At 41.1% G+C, this 27,537-nt stretch overlaps 1 protein-coding gene across 1 annotated transcript in view; it reads left to right on the top strand.

Moving 5' to 3' along the window:
- Positions 1-362: 362 nt before the first annotated feature.
- Positions 363-27,537, top strand: part of BCKDHB (branched chain keto acid dehydrogenase E1 subunit beta) — a 195,733-nt gene continuing 168,558 nt past the window's right edge. The window contains exons 1-3 of the mRNA XM_010972846.3: positions 363-612; positions 8,491-8,568; positions 9,950-10,018. Coding sequence (XP_010971148.2) covers positions 417-612; positions 8,491-8,568; positions 9,950-10,018 — 343 coding nt within the window. The 5' untranslated portion in view covers positions 363-416. The remainder of the gene's footprint in view (positions 613-8,490; positions 8,569-9,949; positions 10,019-27,537) is intronic.

Below are 27,537 nucleotides of genomic sequence, written 5' to 3'. Positions count from 1 at the left end.
ATTAAAAAAGGGGGGGGGTTAGATTTCAAAAGAAAATATAAATCTTAAAATGAGAAGCCATCGGAACTCATAACGTAGATGACACTGGAAAAGAACAAATCCAGGAATAGCATGGAACTCTGAGATGCGGGTCCAGGACCCCGGCCCAAGCAGCGGACTCTGGGGAGACTCCACCTCCAGGAACAATTTCATAGGAGCTCACCCGCCGGCTCACACCCTCTTCCGCATGCGCACAGCGAGCAAACCCTGCGGGGTCTTTTCTGTCGCCTTCCCCGCCCCCGGATTTCCAATTGCGATTGGTGCGCTTCACGGGGCTGCCTCTTGGGCGCAACCAATGAGGAAGCAGCCTCGGTGCTCCGCCCTCTCTGCCGGCAGCGGGCGGCGGCGTAGCCTGCAGACCCGGGCGGCAAGTGGGGATGGCGGCGGTGGCGGTGGGTGCGTGCCGGCTGCTGCGGCTCCGTGCGGCCGGGGCTGAGGGACGCTGGCGTCGGCTCCGTGGCGCGGGGCTGCCGCGGGCCTTCCTGCAGCCCGCCTCGGCCGACGCGGATGCGACCCAGAGGCGGGAGGTAGCTCACTTCACTTTCCAGCCCGACCCGGAGCCCCTGGAGTACGGTGAGCTGGGGGCTGCCCTGTCCGCTCCCGCTGCAGCCCAGACTCCCAGGCACGCGGGAGGTCACGAGCAGTGCCGCCCTGCCTGTCCTGGGCGGAGTCCGGCAGGCTGACCTCCTTGCATCCCGGCGTAATCCCATCCCTGCTCTCCGGAGCCTCGTTTTCCCTTCGGGTCTGACTGTGATTTTCTCCTCGCTCCATTTTTGTGACTTTTCAGCCTTTGGGAGAGGCAGCCCCTCAGCACCCTGGAGATGGGTGAGGGGGCACATCGGGTCTGCAAGGGCCTGAGGTTGGAGGGTTGCTTCCAGGGAACGTCTCTCTTTCTTTCTTGGTTCTTTATCCTTTCTTTACCAACGCTCGTCTTAAGTGTTGTGCACTCTTGCCCAACGCTGGGCCGCTAACTATAGGCAGAAGTTATGTTGAGAGAGAGGGAGGGAGGGAGGGAGAGAGGGAGAGGGAGAGAGAATTTTCCCTCTCTTTTTTGCTTTGGCAGGTAAGAGAATTCGGAGGGACTAAATAACTGAGTTGATTTTTCCAAGGTCACGAAACAGGTTCTTCCTAGAGATGTGAAAAATCAGCTTCCTATCTGAGCCCCATACTGCTGAGTTTGTGCTGGGCTAAGCTACCACTTAGACAAGGAGGGTTAAGCAATGGAGCTGACGGGCCGAGGAAGACATCTAGTGCTTCCCACAACAGGAAAGACAGGTAGCAGGTCTCACCTCACGGGATGGCAGCGGCGTGACTTTTATGGTTTCTTCCCCAAGTTTTATGTAATCTTCAGAAGACCCAGTGTCAGTCATCGGAACATTGGAAACACTAAGAAAACAGTAACCTTTTCCTTGGCTAATAGCTTCTCACGTGCTAGAGCTGACACTTTGGGAAACGTGCCTTTACTTGAGAGTAATAAGAGTAAACATTTTTATTGGGTGCTTACCACAGGCAGGCACTGGGCTGAGAAATTTACATTCATCATCTTATTTATTTGATGCTTAGGACAGCCATAAGAGGTAGGTAACATTTTTATTCCCATATTTCAGTTAGAGTAACTGAAGTCTTCAGATAATTTGCCCAGGGTTACCCAGATGAGTTAGTGGTAGCTTCAGCTTTGGAATCTAATTATTCAGATTCCAGAGTTTCCATTCTAAACAATATGCTTAAATGCATGTAGAATTTGTTTACTAAGAGGTGTCTTAGTTTTGTGAAATAGTAGATATTGTAAAGTTGAATAGTATTTTTTTTTTTTCTCACCAACAAGATAAACCTTAAATTCTGTCTTCAAAGCAAAGAAACTTTAGCCCAGTCCTTGAGAAATAGAGCGCAGGTCTTCTTAACCTCCTTCCATAATTATGAAATTACTAAAATCCGAGTAAAATGATTATAAAATGTTTATTCCTATTATAAAAATACTAAAAACATGGATAATTTGAATAATAGAAAACAGCAAAAAAAGAAAGTAATCTCATCACTCACTACTGAAAATATTGCTAGCATTTTGGTATGTATCCTTTTTATAACATTTGGTGTATTTCCTTTCAGTTTAGTGGAATTAAACTATTCCACTGATAAAATGAGTAGAATAAAAATTTCTTATAATTGTAATTTTAATGCAGCTATAATCTGCATTATTTAATCAGAAGGATTTTCCCATATTGTTACATAGTTTTTATAAACTTCTTTAGAAGAATACCTGTTCTGTGGAGCAGAAGTACTGTCTAATTCAGTGGTTAAAATCTTGGTTCTAGAATTGGATTGTCCTAGGTTCTGTCTTCACCCTGCTGCCTATGACTCTAAACTCATCACTTATCCTCCATAAAGCCTCCATTTCTTCATAAGTAAGGAGTTAGTAATTATACCTACTTCAGAAGGTTATGAGGACTAAATAAAGGTAATGTGTATTTACACAATCACTGACTCTGACTCCTAGAGGCACTTACTCAGTAAAGGGAAACTTTTAATAACTACCTTTATGCTTTTGTTGCTACAGTTTTGCTCAGTGTTATAAATAGTGCAACTAGAAACACTTCATGTATCTTAGGTTATTTCTTTCGGGTAAAGCGCCAGGGATGAGATTTCTGACTTGAAGATGTGAACACTGTAATGGGTTTTTAATGCATAGTTCAAATTGCCAGTTCATGACTCCCATCTGCAGGTATGAGAGTGTGAGTATTGGGTGTCATGCTACAATCACATGTGTACCATGATAATAAGAAAGACATATTTGGTCTTTGTTCTGTTCCTGGCACACAGAACTCTGAAAACCTTTGACATTTTCCGTGATGAGAGCAATAAAAATGTCTTTTGCTATGGTAATGTTAACTGTTGGTGAACTCTGAAGTCACCTATGGATGGGGGCTGGTCACCAGATGTGATTAGAGCGTTGGAACATTCAGTCCCACCCCCTTGTCCTGGGGAGGGTAGAGGGATTGGATGTCAGTGAATTGCCAGTGACCAATGATTTAATCAGCTATGCCTGCCCAGTGGAGCCTCCTTGAAACCCCAAAGGATGGGGTTCAGAGAGCTTCCGGGAGAGTGATGCTGTCAGAGAGCATGTAAGCTCCTTGTCCCTCCCCATGAACCTTGCCCTGTGCATCTCTTCTATTGGCTGTTCCTGAGTTATGTATTTTTTATAATAAACTGGTGCTCTGGTAAGTAAAATGTTTCTGAGTTCTCTGATCCACTCTAGCAAATTAATTGAACCCCAAAAGGCATCCATCTTAAGTCAGTCAGTCAAAGCACAGGTGACAGCTTGCACTTGGGGCTGGCATCTCAATTGGGGTGGGGGCAATCTTGTAGGATTGAGCCCTTAATCTGTGGGATCCGACTGTCTCCAGGTAGATAGTGTCAGAACTGAGTTGAATTATAGGACACCCAGCTGGTGCTGCAGGTTTGCTTGGTGACGTGTGAAAAAAAGACACACTTTGGAATTGCTGTCAGAATTGTATGCGTCCTTCTGTGTGTGTGTGAGCACGTGCGCGCACGCACACAGGTATTTTGTGCTACCTGCGCTTTGTTTTAATACACATTTGTTTCATTTCTGTTGAGGAATATTTTCCCATATATTTATTTGCTGAATTTATTTTTCTCTTCTGTGACTTGAATTGAATGTTCCTTGTTTTTGTGCATTTTAAAAATTGTACACGTGGTAATTTTTCCTATGGGCACTAATATTGTCTACCACTCTTGAGGGACTGCTCTGTCCCAGGTGCTGTGGTAGACGTCAGTCTATAATCCTTACTGTAACCTGAGAATATTATGCTCATTTTATAGATGAGAAAATTGAGGCCAAGTCTGGTAAGTAGCAGGACAAGAATGTGAACCTAGATGTTTCTTAACTCCAGAGCTTCCCACACTACTTCCCTACTAACGTTTTGTATATTGGAAATATTTATCATCTCTCTGCCTTTATGTGTACTATCTCTCTGCCTTTCATATGTGCTGCAAATACTTTTTATTCTTTCACTTCGGTTACTTTGACACATGAAAGGGACCCCTTAAGTAGAGTGGTGGTAACGGTTGACCCTGAGGTGGCGGTTAAGCTGCATTGTGGGGATGATGTGTATCCTTCCTCTTTTATCCCCTTTCTCTGTGTTTCCCATTCTGACTGACTTTATCACTGCTCTCTAAGCCTTTCCGTGGTACCCACAGAATGAAGAGAACAATGGTAGCAGGCCCCCCTTTTTTTTTTCTTTAATTGAAGTATAGTTCATTTAAAATGTTGTGTTAATTTCTGGTGTACAGCATAGTGGTATGTGGGTTTATTTCTGAGCTCTCTATTCTGTCTTATTGATTCATATGTCTGTCTTTGTACCAATACCACGCTGTTTTGATCACTGTAGCTCTGTAGTATTGTCTGAAGTCTGGGAGGGTTATTCCTTTGGCTTCATTCTTTTTCTTCAGAATTGACAGCAGACACTTTTGTCAGTGCTCACTGTGAGCCACACTATTCTGGGTGCCTTACATGTATCAGTTGATTTAATCCTCATCTAACAGTGTTGTGATAGACAGCCTACTGTTCTCTCCATTTTACGGATGGAGAAACTGAGACTCAGAGATTGAACTTCTACTTTTTGACACTGAACTTCGCCAGGTCACATCCCTTGTGAGAGACAGAACCAGGCTTCATGTTTAAGTAGTCTGACTCAGTCTGGCTCCCAGAGTCTAGGAGCCTAGAAGCACTTTACTGTGCTGTCTTTTGCATGGTTCATATATGTTTCTGTTTCTTCACACAACACTTTGCCCCCTCTAAACCCTCTCTGAAACCTGGCTTTCCCCAAATATGCTGCTTCATTGCATCTCATTTGAGCAAAGACTGCTGTCCTCTTTCTTTGTAACTTACCCACCTTCAAGTATCTTCTCTATTGACTGGTCATCTGGAGACTTGATTCATAGTTTTCCTCCTCCTTCCCTGTTGGCTGTCATCATGAAGATGGCAGTGTTCCCGAGGCAGTATTTCAGAGAAGCTAAGAGCTGGCGTTCTTGAGTCAGACGTGCCTGAATTTGAGCCCCGACTTTATAGCTTAGTGTTGTGACGTGGGCCAAGTTTATTAATCTTCACAAGCTTTCTTTTCCTCATCTGAACTCCCCTCAGGTTGCTGGGGGCACTCAATGAGATAATGTGTGCAGTGGGTTAGAGGAACATACCTGGTTCATAGCAAAAGATTCCTGAAAAATAGGGTATCTGGGAGAGGTTTTGTTGGGGGAAATAGGTAGCTTCTTAGGCACCCTCCCATTTGACAGTGTGGCTCGTGCCAGATTATGGCACTGACATCATGCATTCATCGTGATTCAGCGGGCATGTACGACTTGTCCCGTATGTGTCAGGTGCTGTGCTAAACGCTGAGCTTTCTCAGAGGAACGCGATGAGGAGGTGCTGTGATGCACAGGTCGACACAGGGACCAGGCAGCTCAGAGGAGGGCAGCGCTGGATGGGCGGGTGGAAGCTTCTTTTTTCTGAAGCAGACCCTAAGCTTCCATGTCATAGCTGTGTGTGTGTCTTTGTTTGGGGTCTCACTGCAAACACACTTGTCAACATGCACTGCTTTTGACCTTGTTTATTTCTGGAGACTGCTCTTTGGGCACCCGCTGGCCCCATTCATCTCAGGTGCTCTAGCTCTGTGAATGGCTTCTCTCTCCCCTCAGCGCTCCCCCGTGCTGCATACGGAATAGTTACTCAGAATAACTGAGTTCTGCTCTGTCGGACTGGTACTGCAATGTCACCTCTCCCCTACTCCCCTTTGCCTGCAGTTTGTCTTTGAATTGTGACACTGGTGGATTTTTTTTTCTTACCCCATTCCTTTGTTTTCAAGTGGTTGATGGACAGTTTGCTTTATGTGTTAATTTTTACGTAACAGCCTCATCGTTTATTTGTTCAGCTCAATATTTATTAAGCACCTGTTACATGTCAGATGCTGTGGTCAGGCTGAGCAGATAGCTTTGATCAAAGGCAGTTAAGAACCCCTGCCCTCTTTTAGCTTATGTTCTATTATGTCCCTTACATCCCAGCAACATGCCGCTCTATAGCAGCTCAGTTCCAACCATGAAGCCTCATTTTACCAGTGAGTACCCTTTAGCTTTTGTCCTTGGCTTGGGAAATGGCACTGCTGTGTATTTTTATGTTTTTGTTATAATGTATTTCTTGGAAAAGAAGAGTCGTCAGTCTGGTTTTGAAATTTCGTAGCAGTTGTTGACATGGGTAATTGTATGATTTGGCAGCTGTGTATAATAATTTTGTAGTGGTGTTTATAGACCTTATTATTATTTTTTTTTCTTTTTTAAGGTCTTACCAGTGATACAGCTTTGGTTAGACACGCTGCAGATGTGCGTATCTCATCATAAGGGAACATATCATAAGGGGAAAAAAGGCTTATTTTATCAGTAGTCTTTGAAGTAACCTACAGAAGAATGACTAATGCTAAGGAAAATATTTAAAATGATGTTACCTGTGAATAACTTGTGATTTCTTCCTGACCCATTCATAAATCATACTACAAATTTTAAAAGAATCAAAAGTAGATGTTGTACTACTAAAAATTGTCCTGTGGAGCTTTTAAAGGCATCTAGTAGAATAGCAGTTAATCCCAAACCCCCCAAATTCTGATTCTATTTTAAAAAAGTATTCAGGAGTGAAAGGTTATGGATTCACATGGAAATAAATCCTTTAAATACCTGTACTTGTAAATTATTTTCATATATGATGAGCAAATTCCTTGTGGTTATCAGGCAATACTTTCCACATTCACTTTGTATGATGTTTATTATTAAAGTCTTTGCTTTCTTCCTATTGGAAACGTGCTGAGCAGAAATGTGATCAGATGTCTTAGGGGCATTCAGTATTAATTGAAATGGTCAGCAGACTTGAAATAAATACCAGCTTAGATGTCAAGGCATTTTCATTCTCTCTAGGTTCTTAGTGATGAGAATAGACAAATAAAAATCTCACTTTAGGAAATGCATGAAATAGGAGAACGAGAAGGAATGTCATGGTGGTTGGGAAAAAGTTTACCCTAAACCGTTATTATCTGATACTGGGCACCAGTCAGCACTATCAGGAGTTTTATAGAATAGAGAAGGATTAAAGGAGAATATCTATTAAATGGTAGAGGGTCAGCCTGAAGAGAAATAAATTATGAAGTAAGTATGGACATGTGGTGGGATTGTGTATCCTTTGACGTAGGTGATAGGACAATATTTCTTGAATAAATTCCTATTTTTTCCATCAGAAATAAGAGTAGGCAGGCCTTTATTCTGGACTCAGGGAGGAGCAGATCTGATTGGGATTTGATATCAGCGTGGGTGAAGGTGAGCACTCAGGCATGAATCAGGGACTAACATGAAGACTCGGCCGGCCGTGCGTCAGAGAAGAGTCAGGCAGAAGCCTTTTCTGCTGGGAAGTGTTTTCGGAGAAGAGTTGACCTGAAAGTTCCAGGATGACTGGGTGCTAGGCAGCACTGAGGCTTAAATCAAAGCTCTCAAGTCATGATGTTTCTGAATTCCAACATTCAGAACTTGATCAAATAAAGCTTTGTTACACCATTCAGAATAATGCCAAGGTCAAGATGAAGGACACAGGGGGAGGGTATAGCTCAATGGTAGAGTGCGTACCTAGTGTGCACAGGGTCCTGGGTTCAGTCTCCAGTACCTCCATCAAAATAAACAAAGAAACCTAATTACCCACCCCCCCCAAGTAAATAAATAAAATAATAAAGTAAAAGTGATAAAAAAAAAAGATGACATACCCGGGCAAAGTCCAGAATCTAACAATAAAGAGCTAACATTTATTCAGCGCTCATGTGCTTTCCATGTATTCCATTTAGTCTTCTCAACAGCCCTGTAGGGGGGAGGCTGGCCTGCAGGGGTTCTGCAGTAAGAAGGACCACCCCGATGTCCCGTGGCATGGGATTATAGCATTCTCCAAACACAAGCAGTTCTGGGAACTGGAGTTTGTTTTTAGCCTTCCTCATCATTTTACGGCTTGTGACCGTTTGCTCTTTTTGGCACATTTAACAGGTACCATTGGTCATGTGTGTTCATGATGGACTCTCCCCAGACCACTCTCACTCTGGCTGGTTCCCTTTTCGGACTTTCCAGAGCTTTTATTTATTGCCTATACATATTCAACTTTTATTCCTTCTTCCTTTTTATGCTTGCTTTTCAGTTGTGTAATATGTTTAAATTTTGCCTCATCAACAGCGTCTTAAAGTTTGTATTGCTTTTGAGCCCACCTCATTGTAAATAATCCACTAAATTTGCATAATATATTCCATACCATCCTTTCTACCTTGACTTTAATCAAGTGTTAAACAGCTATTAGGAAACTGGTTATTTTAAATATATTTTACAATGCATGAAATGTTACTTTTTTTTTTTTTTTGATTTTCACAGGGCAAACTCAGAAAATGAATCTCTTCCAGGCAGTAACAAGTGCCTTGGATAACTCATTGGCCAAAGATCCTACTGCAGGTAAACTTTGTGCTTGATTATGGTAGCTATGTTAATTCAGAATTGAACATTTGCTGGAATTATTTGTCTGGGGCTTATTGGATAACATTTTATCTATTTCAAATTTTTAAAAGCTCTGAACAAATGATTAAGGCTAAATAACCCAATGATGATATTAACACATTTTTTCTCCTCTAATTATGAATTAGTTCTCATGTATATTTGACGTCATTAAGTTAACTTTCTCCCATAGTACATGTGGTCCTGATATTACATTGACACCTTCTGGATTTTTTTGTTCTTTTACCGTGTACTCCTGTTTCTGTAGCATACAGAAAAAATGGAAAAATTTGTTCAGATATCTATTTATAAAATGAAGGTAATTATCTTTATAAGTCACTTTATCTTATCAAGTTAATTATTCATATAAAAGCAGTTGTGCTGCTGTCTGTTTTCTGAATTTGATTGACTTGACTTCATATGTATATTTAATAGCCTTGGGTTTCCATTTGAAAATCTCTGTTTTAAGTTCAAGTGAAAAAGAGGTGATTTTTTTTTAGGAGGAAGTGAGAATTAAACTAGTGGCTGGTTAGACCTGGCTTTGTTTTGAATGCTACCTGAGAATGACTGGTCTAGCTGCATAGATGAGGCTGAGTTATTTTCTTGAGGCCTGCAAAGCTGGTGAGGTGCATTAGTGGGACTGGAATTGAGCTTTGCGAATACCCATTGTTTGGTTTTCTTTGCCTTCCTACAAAGCACCCCTCAGTTTTCACCTAAGCTCTTCTTTGCCTCCTGTGTCCCACCCGACTTGCCTCCTTTCTCTTTCATATAGTTCCAGTCACTTTCCAGTTTTGGGACTGTCGTCTCCGCTTGAAGTGCTCTTCCTCCAGCTCTTCAGATTGCTGACTCTCACTGTATACTGTGTATTAAAAAGAAAACACTGGCCAGGGACTCAGGAGCCTGCAGTGGGAGTCCCCGTTCTGCCTCTTGCTTCCTGGCTTGTTAAGTCACTTTACTCCTTTTCTGGCCTCCTGTCCTTCACGGGTAAAACAAGATGAGATTCCAGACCAGTGGTTCTTTCTCAAGGGGGCCGATTTTATTCCCTTTTACCCCCCTTACACTTAATGATGTCTGGAGACATTTCAGGCTGTCACAGTTGTGTGTGGGCCACCTGTCACCCACCGGGTAGAGACCGGGGGGGCAAAGGACAGGCTGCTATGACACAAGAGACTGATCTAGTCCAAAGTGTCACTAATGTTGAAATTGGGGAACCTTAGTTTAGCTCTGCGGTCCATTTTTGTTTTCTAATTTAAAATGTGAACATTTAAAGTACTTACTTCTCATTGTTAGTATTGTTTAGGGATTATTAAATAAAATGTGTTCTTTAAACGTTGTTTTTCAGTAATATTCGGTGAAGATGTTGCCTTTGGCGGAGTCTTTCGATGTACTGTTGGCTTGCGAGACAAGTATGGTAAGCTAGTGTCTTTATATGTGAATAGTATTCCTGTAGAAGTTTTACTTAAAGATCTTGAAAACAGAAAAGAGTTTTTAACAGAAAAATGTTAAAATGTTGGCCATATCCTCACTGTATGGATGGGTTCCTTTTCATTTCCATGGCCTCCCACAGACTCGTTTGACCTAGATTTCTCCAAATGTCTTCTAACTGTAGCATCCTTCTGATCTAGTTCATATGACATGTATTATAGATTCCAAAATAGTCTTCACTAAATGTATTGTTTATCATGTCATTCGTAATCCGGGAATCTTTGATCTCGTATTGCTGCCTACCTGAGCCACTTTCAATCCCATTGCTTCTAGGTCAAGGTCCTTCCCTGTTGGTCTCTGTTAATAGATTTCATCTTTTATTACTTTCATTGGTCAGGGTTCTCCAGAGAAATTGAACCATTAGGATATATCTATATGTGTATAGATATATGTGTGTGTGAATATGTATTATATTTATGTATCTTTATCTATTTGTGTGTATATGTATTGATACCTGCATCTATATCTTTATATTGAGAGAGAGAAAGGGAAAGAGAAAATGAGAGAGATTTATTTTTTAAGGAATTGGCTCACACCATCGTGGGGGCTGGCAAATCTGAAATCTGTGGGGCTGGCAAATCTGAAATCTGTAGGGCAGGCCAGCAGGCTGGAAACCCTGGCAGAGTCTTAACAAATTTCTTCTTGTTTGGGAAACCTTCGTCTTTTCTCCTAAGGCCTTCAACTGATTGGGTAAAGCCCACTCACATTAAGAAGGGCGGTCTGCTTATTATTTACAGTCTACTGATTTACACGTTAATCACATCTAAAAATACCTTCACGGCAATATCTAGACTGGTACCTGACAGCCGGGCACCATCGCCAAGCCAAGCGGACACACATCGTTAACCATCACACTGTCCTTCCACATGTTTCTTCCCCGCGGCTCTCTGTCTTTTGCCTGGCTGGTGATTGATTTCTGCCTACTGCTTTCACTCATTTCAGTTGACTCAGACTTAAAACCATCAGAATGCATTTTGGCCCATCCCAGCATTCCCACTGCTGACTTGCTGTGTAAGGAATGTGTTTCAGCCCCTCACTGTTAGGAGTGCCTCTGAGGTGCTTTGACTTTTCCTTTCTTTTCTCAAGTCTTGTCTATTCTGGAAATCAACAAAGCAGTTCAGTTTGGGGAGTAGTTGACGACTGCCTTTCTTCTTACCTTTGCCACTGCTCTGTAAAGTCCCTGTGTGCAGAGTAAGGAGTGAGGGTCCTTAAGAGTTTGTATTTTTTTCCTAATTGTTGTTCCTCCTTCTTCCACTCGTCTCTGAAGTTATATTATACCTGAATCCAGGAAACCATAGCATGTTCCACTTACCAGAAATTCTCCGATGGTTCTTTTTCCCTTTACAGCAGGTTGATTTTTCTTGGTCCTGTCCCTCTGCTTTCTCCTTGCTGTCTATTTTAACAGCTGTTCAGAGTTTGAGATAGTTGGACCAATTTTGGTGATCTCCAGCTATCTCAGCTTCAGCTAATTTTTTTTTCACATACAGAAGAGTCTCAGTAAACATTTACTTATTGAATGAAGGCATGAATGGTTAGTCTTTACTAATCCCTGCCCACCTCCCAGGCAGTTCATTTCCTTTCTTAGATTCTTAGAGCACTGAGTTCACATATCTATCACATGTCACATTGTAATTATTTTTTATGTGTCTGTCACTCCCACATGGACAACGTAAAATCTTCCAGCCAGAATCTTATCCATCTTTTGTCCCCAGGGCCTGACAAGCTTCAGCTAATTCTGATTCCCAGAGATTTTAGATCTTAAAAAAAAATTAAAGCCTTTATATATTTGATTTCAAAATGCATATGCACTATAGAGAATTTGGAAAATGTAGAAAAGCATAAAGAAGAAATTAAAATTGTCCGAACTACTGGAGATAACCTAGAGAAAAATCACTCTTCATATCTTGGTTTATATACTTCTCAAGCATATTTGAATATGTTTGAATATATTTATATATTAACTAATAATTAAAACATAGAACTAACTATACTTTTGTTTTTCTCTTAAGGATTTTCATCTCTGTTTACATTGCCCATCTGTTCTTGCCTGCAGTCTACTTTATCCATTAGAGACCTTAGTGTATTAATCATGGTTGTTTAAATTCCTGGTCTGATAATTCAGGCATCCCTGCCATGTCTGGTTCTGGTGCTTGCTCTGTCTCTTCAAATTGTGTTTTCTGCCTTTTGGTGTGCCTTGCAATTTTTTTCTTCAGAACCAGACATGATGCACTGGGTAAAAGGAACTGCTGTGAATAGACCTTTCCGGGTGTGGTGATGAGGTGTGGGAGTGGGGAGCGTGCTATAATCCTTTGATTAGGTTTGTATTTTCAGCCTGTTCCACTGGACAGTGAACTTCACAAATACTTCTCATTCTTTTTCTCCCCTTCTCAGGTAGGATGGGATGGGATGGCTAGAGTGGGCTGGGGTTGGGTGTTTCTCTTCCCCCATGTCAGTGATGTTCTGATGATACCTAGCAGGTTAGACTCTGGGTAACTAGTTTTACCTGAGGTCAGGGCTTCTTTATACATGCTCTGGCGTACTTCAGAGTGGATCCTTGTCCGCTTCCCCTGCTGGAAGCAAGAGACGATTTCTCTCTGATGTTTACTGTGGAAACCTGGTAGAGCTCACAAAATTGTGGGGGGCCCCCTGTGACTGGGCCCCCTGGAGTCTTTAAACTCTCAGACTTGTCCACACTGAGCCTCCAGCAGTTGGCCAGTTACAGCTCAGATTTCCCACGGCCCTGGTTCCCGCAGTGGTTTTGAGATTCCCCCCATTCACCTGTCTGTCTCTTCAGTCTTGGGGGCAGCGCCTTGCTCTATGTCCTCGCCTCTCTAATGGGTCCAAGCAGAGTTGTAGATTTTGCAGTCTGTTCAGTTCTTTACTTGTGAAGACGGAACGGCAACTGCCAAGTTTCTCACACATGGAACTAGAAACCAGAAGACAACTTACACTTTTGTAATTTAGTCTTGTGTGTCTATGCCGAGCAGCCTCTAGCTTTCACTGCTGCATCTTGCCAGAGCATCTTCTACATATTGCAAGTTATGTTGTAATTGTCTTCCCATGAGATCTCTGCACAGATAGCTTCTTAAAGGCAACAGACATTTAAATCATTGGTGCATCCCTAACTCCTAATGTAGCATCAAGTGATACTTATGGAGTGGATGTTGAGTATATCTCCCCTTCACTTTCACACCAAGACAGTGGCCTGCTGCCTCAGAAAGGGGATTTCCTTTTCTCTGGTCCATCTGTGTTGCTGCAGAGGGCATTATTTCAGTCTGTTTTGTGGCTGAGTAGTAGCCACACACACACACACACACACACCACATCTTTATCTATTCATCTGTCGATGGACATTTGGGTTGCTTCCATGTCTTGTCTGTTGTAAATAGTGCTTCTATGAACATTGGGGTAAAAATAACACATCTTTTAAAAATGATGTTCTGCCCTTTTGAGTATAGGCTGGGAATTTTAAGCTATATAGAAACAGGCTTGGCTTAGTCTTCTCTTTAAGTTAAAAGAATCTGTATTTATTGAAAAAAATTTTATTGACATATAGTTGACTTACAATACTGTGTTAGTTTTGGATGTGCAGCAAAGTGGTTAATTTATATATATATATATATATATATATATACACCGTTTTTGGGGGGGGATTGTTTTCCATTATAGTTTATTACAAGATATTGAATATTGATCCCTGTGCTATATAGCAAATCTTTGTTGTTTAAATAATTGGTACTTAAAAGAATGAAAAATATTGTGTTGATATAGTTGAATGCATTGAGTTAAATGACAGCAGGAAAATCTCTTGTGATTGATTCGCTTTCTGGGGAGAGCTGAGTGTTGAGTGAGAAGGGACCGGCCAGTAGGTGGCAGCCTACACTTTGAAATGAGACTGTCCCTGTTGGTCTTGGACCAGTACTCTCGCACCGCGGAGAAGCCTTTTAAATTCCACCAGAAGGGAGATTTTGAAGGATTTTGGGTTAATGTTGTGATATTGTAAAGTTGAATACTGTTGAATATTACAGAAGAAGAAATTGAATCACTATGGACGATGCTGTAAAGAAAGGAAGGGAGGTAGATAGAGCCCTTTGGTCCTCCAGATACCACAGACGAGTGTGAGTTTAGCACCACTAAACTGCGTTCCTTCTTCCTTGTTCTTTGACAGAACAGAATGTAAGGAGTGCTTGGACTCTGGAAACAGAAGGACATAACCTCATCAACCCATTGCTTACCAAATGGCGGTTTTAATATTTTAGGCCAGCAGATCCCTTGATGGGAGCAGCAGCTGGAATGGGGGAGTTGTAGGGAAGCAGGGGATGGGAGGCGGGCATGAAAAGTAGCTGCTTTTTAGGGTGTGTGTGATTTTATGTTGAATACCACATGTCCTTTCATTTATGCAAGTAACGAGACGGATTCCGCACGCCATATACAAAAATCTGCCCTCATTATTTTCATTCTTTGTATGAGAGTGTTTGTGTTTTATTCAAATAAGACTTTGGTGTATTAATTTCAGGGTACATTTTTATTTAACACTATTCTGTACTGAAATGAACGTGGCCAGGCTGTGGTTCTTAAGGCTGTATTTTGGTCCACTTGGAGGAAACTCAGGTGAGGAGAGGAACAGCAGAGGACTTGTTAAATTAGTCTACAGACCTAAGCATCTGCCTTTTCACGGGGTTTGATGTTTTTCCATCACTCTGTTCATTCCTGCCCACCACGACTGTGGCCTGTCGTAGCCGCTTGGGCACATGGATATAACCACTCACTTGTTTTCTTATGTAAACATCATAGAAATTGTATAACCAGATACTCTAATACACGGAATTCAGGAAGGAAAAGTAGGGCAGGCATGTGGAGAAGGCGAGTTTTTCTCTGTAACCTGCACATATTTTGGAGCTGGCTTTGGGCTCCAGGGTCCTCATCCGTAAAGTGAAAGGGAAGTACCGTCCTTGCAGACACACAGTTAAATATTCTTTATGCTTTTATCTCTTTTTAAAAAGAACATATTTGCTTAATGATTTGATTTCCTTTACATTTAGAGGTTTTATGAATATAACAGTTGTCATGTCATATTAGAACCGTGGACTGCCTTAGGCACTTAATTTTCTCTTAAGAAGTCCCTTTTCCAGTATAATAAGTTTTAAATGTAGAGGCTGAAGGCAGAATCTTTTGACAAGTCTTATATTTTTTCCTGAATTACGAAATTAACATCTTCAACAGAAAAAAAGTGACCTTGCATCATATGTTCTTGCTACAAAGAAAGGGTTGCTTGGATGATGGTTCTACTCTTGGGTTTCATGTCAGGGCTCCACTGAAGAATGGTAATCTGTGAGATGGGGTTTGGCCTCTGGGCAGTTGAAACTAATTTTACTTCAAAAAAAAAAAACTTGGTAAACTGATGACAATTTTTTAGGAATATGGATTACATGTTTTTTTCCCCCTATTGAAGTATATACATTTATGACTTCAGAGCAGATTGAATACCAGATACAGATTGTAAGATATCTAACTGTTTTGTGAATTTGGAGTAAAATCATGAATCCATAGTAGCAGTATTTTTCTGCCTTCCTTAAAGTCAAGCCCTTTAAGTTGCTTCTGTCCACTAAAGTTCCTTTGTCTACTAAAAGTACATATGTGGAGAACTACTTAAAGACTGTGTTCATATGCCTTTCTTTTTATCTTTTCTTTTTATCCAGTTGAAGGAGTTGCCCTCAAAAATGGGATGAAAATATTATTGGCGTCTGCTTCATTTAGATGAGTTTCCCTTATATATTGCTTTAATGTCCTTTTGTGAATTTTCTTTGCAAAAAAAAAAAAAGATTTTAGAATCTACAAAAATTAGAATTGGTATAAACAGTCACTGTATTTCATTTTCTCTGAAAATCAGAGTGAGGATCCTCCCAGTTGGCATGTTGACTTAACAAATAATATTTAAGAAAATAAGCTATTTAATCTATTTTGTAGGGTGTCAGAGCTGGAGAGAATGAGTTACATATCTAGTCCAGTGACTCTCAAGTAGGGGTGGTTTTGCCCCCCCGGGGGGATCTTGCCATATCTAGGGATATTTTTTGGGTGTCACAACAGGGGGTTGCCACTGGCATGCAATGGGTAGATGTCAGGAATGCCAGTAATCATCCTATGATGCAGAGGGTAGCCCTCCAAACAAAGAATGATCTAACCCCAAGTGTCAATAGCTCTGAGGTTGAGAAACTGAAATACTGTAGAAACTGAAGTTCTGAGAGGTTAAGATGTTACCAAGTTTTCCAGGGGCAAGTAGGTGAACCAGATCTGGAACCCAGTTCTGTGCTTTTGTACTACATTGTTTTTCCTTTTTATTTAGAAATGAGCAGCTCATTATTATAAAAAATGAGAAATATAAGGAATATATAAGGAATTTTAATAAACGAAGCTCGGGGTTTTGATTATTCATGGAGCAAAAAGAAGCTTAATCCATATGAAAAAGTTGAAAACAATGCTTTCTGTGACTCCTGTGAACAAGCTTTTTGACGGGTGCATTAGGTTATTCTGGCAGCTGCTGCTTCAACTATTTTTTTTCTTAGTTGATTAAACAATAAATGCTAGAGCTGCCAACAGGTGTTCCCTTTGACATTTTAAGCATCAGTCAGCGTGAAGTGCCCTTAAGCCAGTTCTTCTCAACCTTATTTGACGATGGCATGCTTTTAAAATTATCAAATGGGAGCACCAACGGGGACTTAGGAGATGGGTTTGGACTAAAGTAGGATCCCAGGAAAAATGGGTGTCAGAAAGTCTACAATTGATTCCTGTATCTTTTTCCCTTTACAATGTTTCTATGTTATTTTTAATTTTATTTTTTCAGAACAACGCCTTTTATTTTTTGTCTTTAAACCATCATAATTAAGAATTAGAAAAATGAAGCTCTAACAAGAACAACAACTAAGTGAGAGTAAAAGGTCTCGTTTTATTTTTTCACTGTCAAGTATGACATCTATCATTGGTCCGTTTAATATGAGGGACGATGTTGCTAAGTTAGCTTCCTAAGTCTGGTGCTGGGTCTCATCAAAATCCCCTTCTAGACTGATACTTTTAACAAGGAAAAACACAAACTTGTTTCTTCAGCATTTAGTATTTCTTGGATTTGGATGCACTGGACATTTTAAATTGTTTTAGTTTGGACAGCTCACTTATTAATTTTTTATACGTTGAAGCCAGTGTTGTTTTTTTTTAAATTATTTTACTTTTCATGTGTTCAGAATTGCTGCGCATTTGACGCGAATCTTTTTGAATGATAAGGCTTTTCTTTTTAGATCTTGGAAATGACCAGGGGTGAAAGGGGATCAGGATAACAATTTCTATATGGGCTGTTCAGATTGTACAATATTTAGGCATCCCTGGGTTCTCCCATCTTGTTTCGTTCAACTTAAGGAAACGGATCACAAACCCTTTAAATTTACAACTGAGGATGCTCTTCTAGAAGGAGCGTGCTTGGTGGCCATGGCAGCTGTATGGAAATGTAACGTTGATATGCTCCCATGCTGAGTTGCTGTTGTCACTTAACCTGTCTCAGGAGGTTTGAATAGAAATGCATAGTTTATGACATAGCCAGACAGTCTTTGCTCAGTTCTAACTTGGAATTCCACTGTTTAGCACCTTCCATGCAGTTATAGAGTCACCTAATAATTAAATTCACCAGGAAAAAGGATTTTCTAGTCCAGTTGCGAGTAGCCAGTAAAAATAGCCCTGCGTGGGGGACAGCACTAACATCATCTGCCAGATCCTTGTTGAGCTAGGCCTTCTATGTAAAGTCGCAGAGGCTTGGAGCCCAGTGCTTTGTTTTCTGTTCCTGTTCAGTGTAGGGTTCTTGATTGCTTTGATTGGCAGAGGGGATGAGGGCTCAGTTAAGTAGAGTTTGGCAAGTATCACGTGCTAAGGAATCACTTGGGAAGTCTGTTGGACAGAAGGTTTTCAGTTTCCGAGTGAGCAGCTGCACCCAAAGGCAGCATCAGCCACCAAGTGCCTGACCTTCTCCAGGGGCATCCTGCCAGCCCTCTCCCCCCTAGGGCCTCTGGCCACCAGCCAGAAGTGGTGGCATCTGGCCAACCTTAAATTAGCCAAGAGATTCTTTTTCTGTAGTTTTGGCTTTTGGACGCTCGAGCATTGTTGGTAATAAGGGATTTCTCCTCCTCTCAGTTACTGGGCAGGCTGCTCCTTCAACCCTCGTCTTTTTCTTTTCTGGTCGCTGCCAGCTTGGAGTCCAGCAGAAACAAAGAGACTTGTTTCTGAGCCGAAAGGGAACACACACAAACACAGTATTATATTCTTAATTAATCACCATTCTGTAGATGCTGAACTTTGGCGTTCTGTCCTTTAAAAACTGAAGGTTCCTCAAAACTCAAGAGGAAGCTTTTCTATCATTTTAGGAAATGTGAATTAAAAAAATTTTTTTTTGGTGTAACCTAATTATTTATTTATTTCTTTATTATTTTTTAATGGAGGTACTGGGGATTGAACCCAGGACCTCATGCATGCTAAGCACGTGCTCTACCAGTGAGCTGTACCCTCCCCTCAGGAAATGTGAATTTTTGACTCAGAGGAAGAGGGGAACATGTTAAATGGCATAAACCCATTATATTATTCAACTCTAAATACTGATAGAATAGATATGAAAGAGAAGAGTTCTGCCGCATTCTGAACAAATTCCTTTGTCCGAGAGGGCCACTGAGACATTTGCCAGAAGAAGGCACCTTTTCTTTTGTTAAAGGTTCCATGGAGTTTCTTCTCAAGGGCCATTTAGCTTTTAATTACTCTATACAGGTATATCAAAGCAGGTTACAACTCTGCTCACAGTGTTGAACTCTTTCTCTAAAAAGAGAAAAGTTAGATATCGTGGCATACAATTGTTGAACTAATGTGTTCTCTTAAATGGCTTCATTCATCCCGCAATCTGCTGACAGCGAACCAGGCGGGGAACCAGGAATCTCCAGCCTACCCTGCCTCTCTTGATTTCTGTCAGATACTTAGAAGCAGAATTTGAGACAAATAGTCTCAATGAAGCATTGCCCTCTTTCACTTCTTGCCAAATTACCTTTATTCGCTGTCATATAGTTCACATTTGCCAATTTATTCGCCTCCATGTCTAGTTTGCTCTGTTTTCTTTCTGCAGGCAGGCGGCAGCTCACCACTCAGCTCTGCCTTCCAAGACACTTAAAGGTTTCAGTAAAGTAAAATTTCAGTAAACATTTCTTCCCAATTTTTCCAGGCCAAGGGATCCTTAGGTGATTCATTTTACTAATGGAGCAATAGCCAAGTGACTGAAAAAGCTTTCCCTGTTCAGATTTCCTTGTGGCCACGTAGGGCTATTGCTGTCACTTAGCTCCCTACCACTTCCCATTTCTCTCAGAACCATCTCCGTATTCCAAGAAATTGCAGGATCGGAGAACAGACATGGTTTTTTGAAAGAGTAGTAGGTAGGTACATGGCTTTCAGTGGGTGAAGAGTCTAACAGACCAGGATTTCCTTGCTCAGTGTTCTTTTTGCAGGTCCCCTTCTGGGATCATTTGTACCTACTTGTGGTCTCTTGTGGGGTCTTTGTTCAACAGCATGGCCCTTTCCTCCCTAATTTCTGCTGGACTGCAAGGGGATCGGGCCCAGTTGTTAGCCTTTGATGCATTTTTCTCCCTTCCAGACCACGTGGACTCTTTTTTCTCTTGTGGTTCCCTCTTGCGGAGGCTTTCGCAGGTGGTCACTGTCTAGCCTTGCTTGTCCTCTTCTTGCCACCCCTGTGTGAGCAGGTGTAAGTGAATTGATGTCCATCCTCTGGAGAACAGCCAAAAAAGGCCTGAAGAGGCCTCTGTCTATGGTGCAGTGACGTGGGTCATGGTCCCCAACTTTGCTAACATTGTGGGATCTGGTGCTCGAGGTGACGTCAGCTCTCATCAATTCCCCAAAACTACCACATGCAAACATAACATCCAAGTGAAAACAACGGGCTCTCCATGAAAGTGTTAGATTAAGATGAGCCATCTGGCTTCAGTCTCTCACTAGGATGCCTCCCCTGAGCTCCTCCTATGGAGATAGTCTGGAGCCTCTGCTACCTGGCAACACCATCCATTTCTTTTTTTTCTTTTTTCTTTATTTTGTTGGGGGAGGTAATTAGGTTTATTTATTTATTACTTAGTGGAAGTACTGGGGATTGAACCCAGGACCTCGTGCATGCTAAGTGTGCGCTCTACCACTGAGCTATACCCTACCTTTCGTCCGTTTCTTTGTTTGGGTCAGTTTTAGAGTTTCTGCAGAACTGTAAGGTTACCACTCAAAATAGCCCCAGGTCAGTTCAACTGCGTGATGCAATTGCTCGGCCAACTGCTTGAGAGTGATGAAGGGACAATGAAGGCAGTAATGAGTGAATTACACTCGGTAGAGAAAGGCTGGCATTGGCTGTTACCATTGCCACGTTGACCAATGGGCACAAGAAGTCAGTGGTTAATATTAAAGGGTCATCTGACAAGTAGAAAAAACACCCTGGGACTTTGTCTCAGACTAAGGTGCTTCTTTAATATGTCCTTGGATTACTCAGGTTATTTTCCTGGTTACAGAGACCAGAGCGTGAGGCCTGAGAGCTTGCTGGAGATGCCACCCGAGGAAGGTAGGAGCCTGTCAGTTGTGCGTGTACGCATGTGGGACCAGTGTCTGACATAGGTCTCCAGACAGCAGTCCCATTCCCTTCACAGCACTGTTGCTCAGCCGGGCCTGAAGGTTGCACTTCTCACCCTAGAGATTCTGAGTTCCTGGTCTGGGGTGTGGCTAGGGTGTTGGAGTTTTAGAAGGTTCTCGGGTGATTCAAATGTGCAGCCAAGTTTGGGAACTACTATTCTAGAAGGTACTAAAAATTTTAACATGTCGTCTCTGCCTTTAAGGAAATCTAGTACACTTGAAAGGACAAAGCTTAATTCCCTGGGGAGTAAAGTAACAGTGGTCTCTCGGGACATCTTTGTTCAGTAGCAAGACCCCTTCCTCCCTGTTTTCTGCTGGACTGCTAAGGGATCAGGCCCAGGGTGAAATGACAATATCAAATGATGTAAGATGTGCCCAGCAACTTTCTTTTATTTAGTCCTGAATTTAAAGCTTTTTTGGGTGGGGGATGGAGTAATTAGGTCGGTTGGTCTGTCTGTCTGTCTGTCTGTCTATCTATCTATCTATCTATCTATCTATCTATCTATCTATCTATCTATCTTTATTATTATTATTTTTTAATGGAGGCACTGGGGATTGAACCCAGGACCTCTTGCATGCTAAGCCCGCACTCTACCACTGGGTGATACCCTTCCTAGTCCAGAATTTGAATGACAGGAGGTGAGTGAAATTGTGTGCTGAGAATTTTGGTAGAAAATGATGGCTAAGATTTCTGGAAAAAGAGACAATCAGATGTAGTCATCAACATCTGTTCCCTCCCGAACCCCCCACTAAAATGTCAAGTGATCTTCTTTCGTAAATGCCTGAATCTACAAAGATAGGGAGAATGCGACTGGAGGTAACACGAACAAAATGTTGGAAGCTGGAAGGTAAAGGGCACAACAGGATTGGAAAAACAGAATCTGGAGTGCGCAGTGGGGCAGACAGGAACCAGCCTCGCTTACATCACAGAATTACGCAGAGACTCAGGAACTGGCAACACCCATACCTCTGGGGACAAGAGTGAAGGGAGGTGGGGCACCAGAGTGCAGAGAATTGGTTGAAAGTTTTTACAAAGCCCTCAGGACTCCAGCCTCCCTCTACCACCTGGCAGAATCCTGGAGGTTAACGTTCCATGGGGAGGGTAGATGTAAACCAGTTAGATGTAAGGGAGGCTGAAAAATCCAGTATTTAATGTGTGTGGACATGTGCTCAGCTAGAACTCTGGGGTTATGTTACTGTAGAAGAAAGAGAATGAATATTGGGGGATCATTTGCCGTCAGTACTATACCTAGATGTAGAGGTATTTGCTACAGAAATGTTATAATATTGTAATGATAACAATGGTGGTGATAATGGTAGCTGCCAACTCTTCACAGTGCTTTCTACGTGCCCAACCTTGTTCCAGGAGCTTTCCATATATTAAGTCACCTCATCATCGCAGTTCTGTGAAATTAGTTCTGTTATCGCATTTTGCAGATGCAGAAACTGAAGCACAGAGAGGTTAAGTAACTTCAAGTTTTCACAACCAGAACCAGTCCCAAGGCCTCATCTTTCCATGATTAAACCTGACATTGTGAGGAAGTTTCAGAAATTTAAGTTTCAAATTAATGTTGTTTACTGTACTGGTTTTGTATTCTCTTTGGAAAAAAAACTCTTCTAATATCTGTGCTTGATAAATATAAGGCATTATTGCTAATTTTATAAAACTTTGATGTCTGTACAAATTCAAGTAACATTTGAGCACAAATTTAAGTTAACATTTGAAATTTATTTTTTGTTTGAAATAGGTTCATGTATTTTGAATACTGTTGTAGTAGGGGATGAATGACATGATTAAATTGGTAATTGAGAACCTAACTCTGGCCACCACATTGGGGAGCTGTGAGACTAAAGGCACGGAGACCAGAAGTGGGATGCTTGCTGATTATGCAGGATTTTAAATTTTGCTGTGCATCAGGATGACTTGGAAGGCTTGCCCAATCTCAGATTACTGGACCCTGCCCTTAGAGGTTCTGATTCAGTAGGTCTGAGGCGGAGCCCAAGCCCGATTTTTAGTTATAGTAGTTTTCCAGATGTTGCTGCTGCCGCCCCTGGTCCGAGGACCACAGCTGGAGAACCACTGAGTCTATCTGAGAGGTAGTGAGACTCTAAAGCATGGCAGGAGAGGGAAGATGGATCAGGAAGGGGTCCATGAGGAGTCCGTCAGGGAGCATTGATAAGACTTGTGATTCTTTGCAAGTGGAGGCAAAAGGAGAGTAAAGGACGTAGAGCAATTCAGGGATTAAATATCGAATGAAAGATTGAAAAGTTTCCCCTGGGTCTGCAATTAGGAGGCCATTGTGACTTGTGACCTAAAAAATAAAAGCCATTTTCATGGAAAAGTAGGGTGAGAAATAGATTAGAGGACTAAGGCTTTGAAGACATGTGATTATCCCACAAGAGCACAGAGAATATAGATTTCTTTAATTCCGAAACATTGGATTGTACTCTGTACCATTGCTTATGTTAGCTGGCCATCTGGTTCGGACCAGGCTTCCATCGTGTTATGCATTGTGATACTTTCTGGCCTTCCCCGACCCTTTGCTTAAAAATGGATCTGATGTATAAAAAGTGTTTATCCAGTTTATTTCAAGTGAAACTCGTCCTTCTGCATACACACATATTAGTTTTAGATCAGTGTAAGAGCTGTCACCTTTCTCTTCGTTGTGTTTGGGGACTTTCAAGCTCTGCCTGCCTCTGGGATCCTGGTTCTGGATGCTCAGAGCCAGTCAGATTGAGAACTTCAGAGTTGTGTGAAATTAACTCTGTTAATATCCCATTTTGCAGATGAAGAAACTGAAACACAGAGAGGTTAAGTAACTTCAAGTTTCCACAGCTAGAACCAGTCCCGAGACCTCATCTTTCGGTGATTAAACCTGGCATTGTGATTAAGTTTCAGAAAAACTCGATTTCAAATTAATATTCTTTAGTGTACTGGTTTTGTGTTCTCTTTGAAAAAATTATTCTAATATTCAATTTTTGATAAACATAAGTGATTATTGCTAGTTTTATAAAACTCTATCTTGGGGTTTCTCTCACTGCTGTCCCTACTGTGACTGTCAGAGTTAATGCCCTCGTTACTTTTGGTCTGAATGATTCTAATATTTGTCAAGAGTCTTTCTTCTCCCTCTCCTTCCTACTCCAGTTCGTGTTATATACGTCTGTGGGAGGAATTTTTTCACAATACAGCTCTGATCACAGTGCTTCATTGCTGAAAGCCTTCCCCAGGTTTAAGGGTAAAGTCCAGTTTTCTTAGCTTGTGTTTAAGACAGTAAGTGGTCTGGCTTTGACTTTTCTTCCCAACTTTAGTTTTTTTCCCCTGTAGTTTTGGCTGCATCCACACTGCCCACCAGTTGCCCCCGGGCCCCTCTGCCTTTATGATGCTGTTTCTGCCCCTCAGAAAATCCTCCCCCTCTTTCAAATCTGACCTGTCCTCCTGGACCCAGCCACATCTTCCTCTGCCTTTACCAACTGGAAGTCATCTCTCAGTTATTCTTGTCCGTTTCCACCTGGCCCTGCATCTGTAACTCATATGCTTATTTTGTCCCATATTTTACTTATATTTTCAATTTATCTTCATATTCCCCACGATGCCCGGAACAGTGCCAAACACGGAAATTGGTTGAACAAATGGAAGAGTGGGAAGCCAGTTGTCATGACTTAGGGCAAATAAAGTGACGATTCATTTAACTGACACAGTAAGAATGTTATATATCATGGAGGACTTTTTTTTTTAATTGAAGGATAGTCAGCTTACAATGTTATGTCAGTTTCTGGTATACAGCATGTTTCAGTCATGCAGATACATACATTCCTTTTCATATTCTTTTTCATGATACATTACTACAAGACACTGAATATAGTTCCCTGTGCTTTACAGTATAAACTTGTTTATTTTATATGTAGTAGTTAGTATCTGCTAATCTCAAACTCTCCATTTATCCCATCCCATCCCCTTTTCCCCCTGGTAACCGTAAGTTTGTTTTCTATGTCTGTAAGTCTGTTTCTGTTCTATAAATCAGTTCATTTGTGTCTTTTTTTTTTTTTAGATTCTACATATGAGTGATGTCATATGGAATTTTTTTTTTCTGTTTCTGGCTTACTTCACTTAGAATGACAATCTCCAGGTCCATCCATATTGCTGCAAATAGCTTTATTTTCTTTTTTTATGGCTGAGTTGTATTCCATTGTGTGTATATATGTATGTCTTTATCCAGTCATCTGTTGATGGACATTTGGCTTGTTTCTATGTCTTGGCTATTGAAAATAGTGCTGCTGAACACTGGGGTGCATGTATCTTTTTGAAATAAAGTTCCTTCTGGATATATGTCCAAAAGTGGGATTGTTGGATCACATGTTAATAAGTTTATTTTTAGTTTTTTAAGGAATCTCCATACTGTTTTTCCATAATGGCTACGCCAAACTACATTCCCACCATCAGGATAGGAGGGTTCTCTGTTTATCATGAATGACTTCTAACAGGATTTTTTAAAGCTGCCATAAGTGAGGGCTTAAGGGACCTCTTTACATATAGTCTATCAACTTTGTCATATCTTTTTTTGATCAGAATTCTTTTTTATTTAACTTAATTCTTAGTTTTTGATTGTGTTCTAGATAATTTCAGTGAGCTGAATACTAGTTTTACCATATGTGGGATATCACTATGTTATATTTTGCTACTTATGGCAAGCTTATTAAGTATCACCTGGATGACACATGTGTGTGTATATGTGCAATGCACATGCATGTATGTATATTAATATGATGACCAACTGTATTTTCCCACACAGTGATTATTTGTTTGATTGATTAGTGGGCTCACTAGCCTGCTCAATGGTCTACACCAGTTATTTTCTACTTTTTGATAAATTCCATTGATGTTTTCTGATTCCTGCTTTTATTGACTCACAGGAGGGTGAATTAGAAGCATGCTGTACACAGGTACTTAGACTGCAGAAGTGATGTGTAGGATTTGTTGGTTATAATTGATTTTAGAGGATAAAACATCTAGAGCTAGCAAAAGAAGTGATAATGTTATAGTTTATAAAAATTATAAAATGTTTCAGATGCAGAATGGAGTGATGTGGTTGAATCTTGAAAATTAACTTCTTTTTTGGCTAAGCATCAATCATTGGGGGCATTTAAACTATCACTTTTGGGGCCATATTAAGGATTATAATTATGGTATCTGTGTTTAGCTCTGCCTGTATGTGGACCTTGAATTATTTCCTGCAGCCCTGAGACTCACAGATGCTTTAAAGAGAGCTGATACAGTTAGTGAGTGTTGTTTATTTTCTGGTTAAAACTGGTTCTTCATTCTCTCGAGTTTTATTTTATTAATAGCTCTTCAGTTTGGACTTAGAATTGGTTTAATGTCAACTTTCTCCTGTTTACATAGGGGAGAGCTCATTTATTTTTCATGCTTCTTTGTCATGTTGTTCCCTTTGCTTCTGAGAAAAGGGCACCAACCTGTTTAGATAGGGACGTTTAGGCTATTTATAAAGCGAGGCAGGTTAATTGAAATTGACAGCTTGGTAATGTCCTCCTCGGTGAATGACGCACATGGGTTTTAGATGATGTTGGCGTGCTGTGTTCACTTACAGTCAGGCATCAGCTGGAGAAATTTGTGTACTTTGAGCTCTGGTGTTGACGTAGGTACTGGGTATGGATATGTTTTAGGAAACATCTTATTTCCATATAAATGAAGGAAGATTAAAAAAAATTAGATGGCTTGCCTTTAAATTCCAGCTGGTATCTCAAGGATGATGAAAGTATTTCTTTTGACTTTCTGGAAAAACAGCTTTGGTTGTATTCAAGCACAGTGAAGTCATTACAGGTTTTTCAGAAATACTTTTTGTATTCATTTATTGGAATCTTTCTTTACAGCATCAACTACGTGTACCTTTATTTGAAAAATATGTTTTTAGCATGCATTTCTCTAAATAATACTCTAGACTTTTAGTAAGTTTTAGATAGCTTAAGGAATTTGGATAGTTACATCAATAAATGTGTTGATTTAATTATAATAAAAGGTAGACCCAAATAGCTCATCTTCTTTCTTACATGATGAAACTGGTTCCTTTTTTTGGGACATAGTAAATATCAGTTTGACTGAAATTAATTTTTGTGTTTTTCTTTCCAAGCAGCATGTAAAGGAGAGCCTTACATAGATAGAGAGCTTAGATAGTTGTATGGTACATATTCCCTAAAACCCAAGTGTTCAGATTACATTTGTTTAAATTCAGTTTCATACAAGACAAGGTGATTTTGTAAGTGGGAATTCTTTCTCCTTAAGTCACATTGATCATGCTCAGAAACAGAATTTCAGCTTATGCACAAGTGTCAAAATAACCAGTGGTTGATTTATTGCTGGTTATACTTTGTCTCCTATGGGCCTGTAGCTTCCATCAAAGCCAGTGTTAGGCGATTCCTGGAGCTGCCCGGGGCCCTAGGGATGCAGAGTTGGTTCTCTGCTGCCAGGATCATGCAGTCATCTGTGTAGGTCATCACGTCAGAGGGGTCTTACTCAAACGCACGGAACAGCACATAGTTCAGGAGCAGACACTGGTTTACTTACATGCCCATCTGGGTGGGTAGGGGCAGGTGGTTTAGAGTCCGGGCTTGCAAGTGGACGTCTGCTTGAACAGAACTGCAGCCTATTAGGATCAGCTGGCCCTCATTTCCAAGCAGTGAGGTGAAGGCTTTGGGTCCCTGGGGCTCAGTCCTTGGCCCGCATGGTTTCCGGCCCCT

Source organism: Camelus bactrianus, chromosome 8, assembly GCF_048773025.1.
Source record: "Camelus bactrianus isolate YW-2024 breed Bactrian camel chromosome 8, ASM4877302v1, whole genome shotgun sequence".
In the NCBI taxonomy this organism is placed as follows: Eukaryota; Metazoa; Chordata; class Mammalia; order Artiodactyla; family Camelidae; genus Camelus; species Camelus bactrianus.
This window is presented reverse-complemented; position numbering and strand designations above follow the sequence as displayed.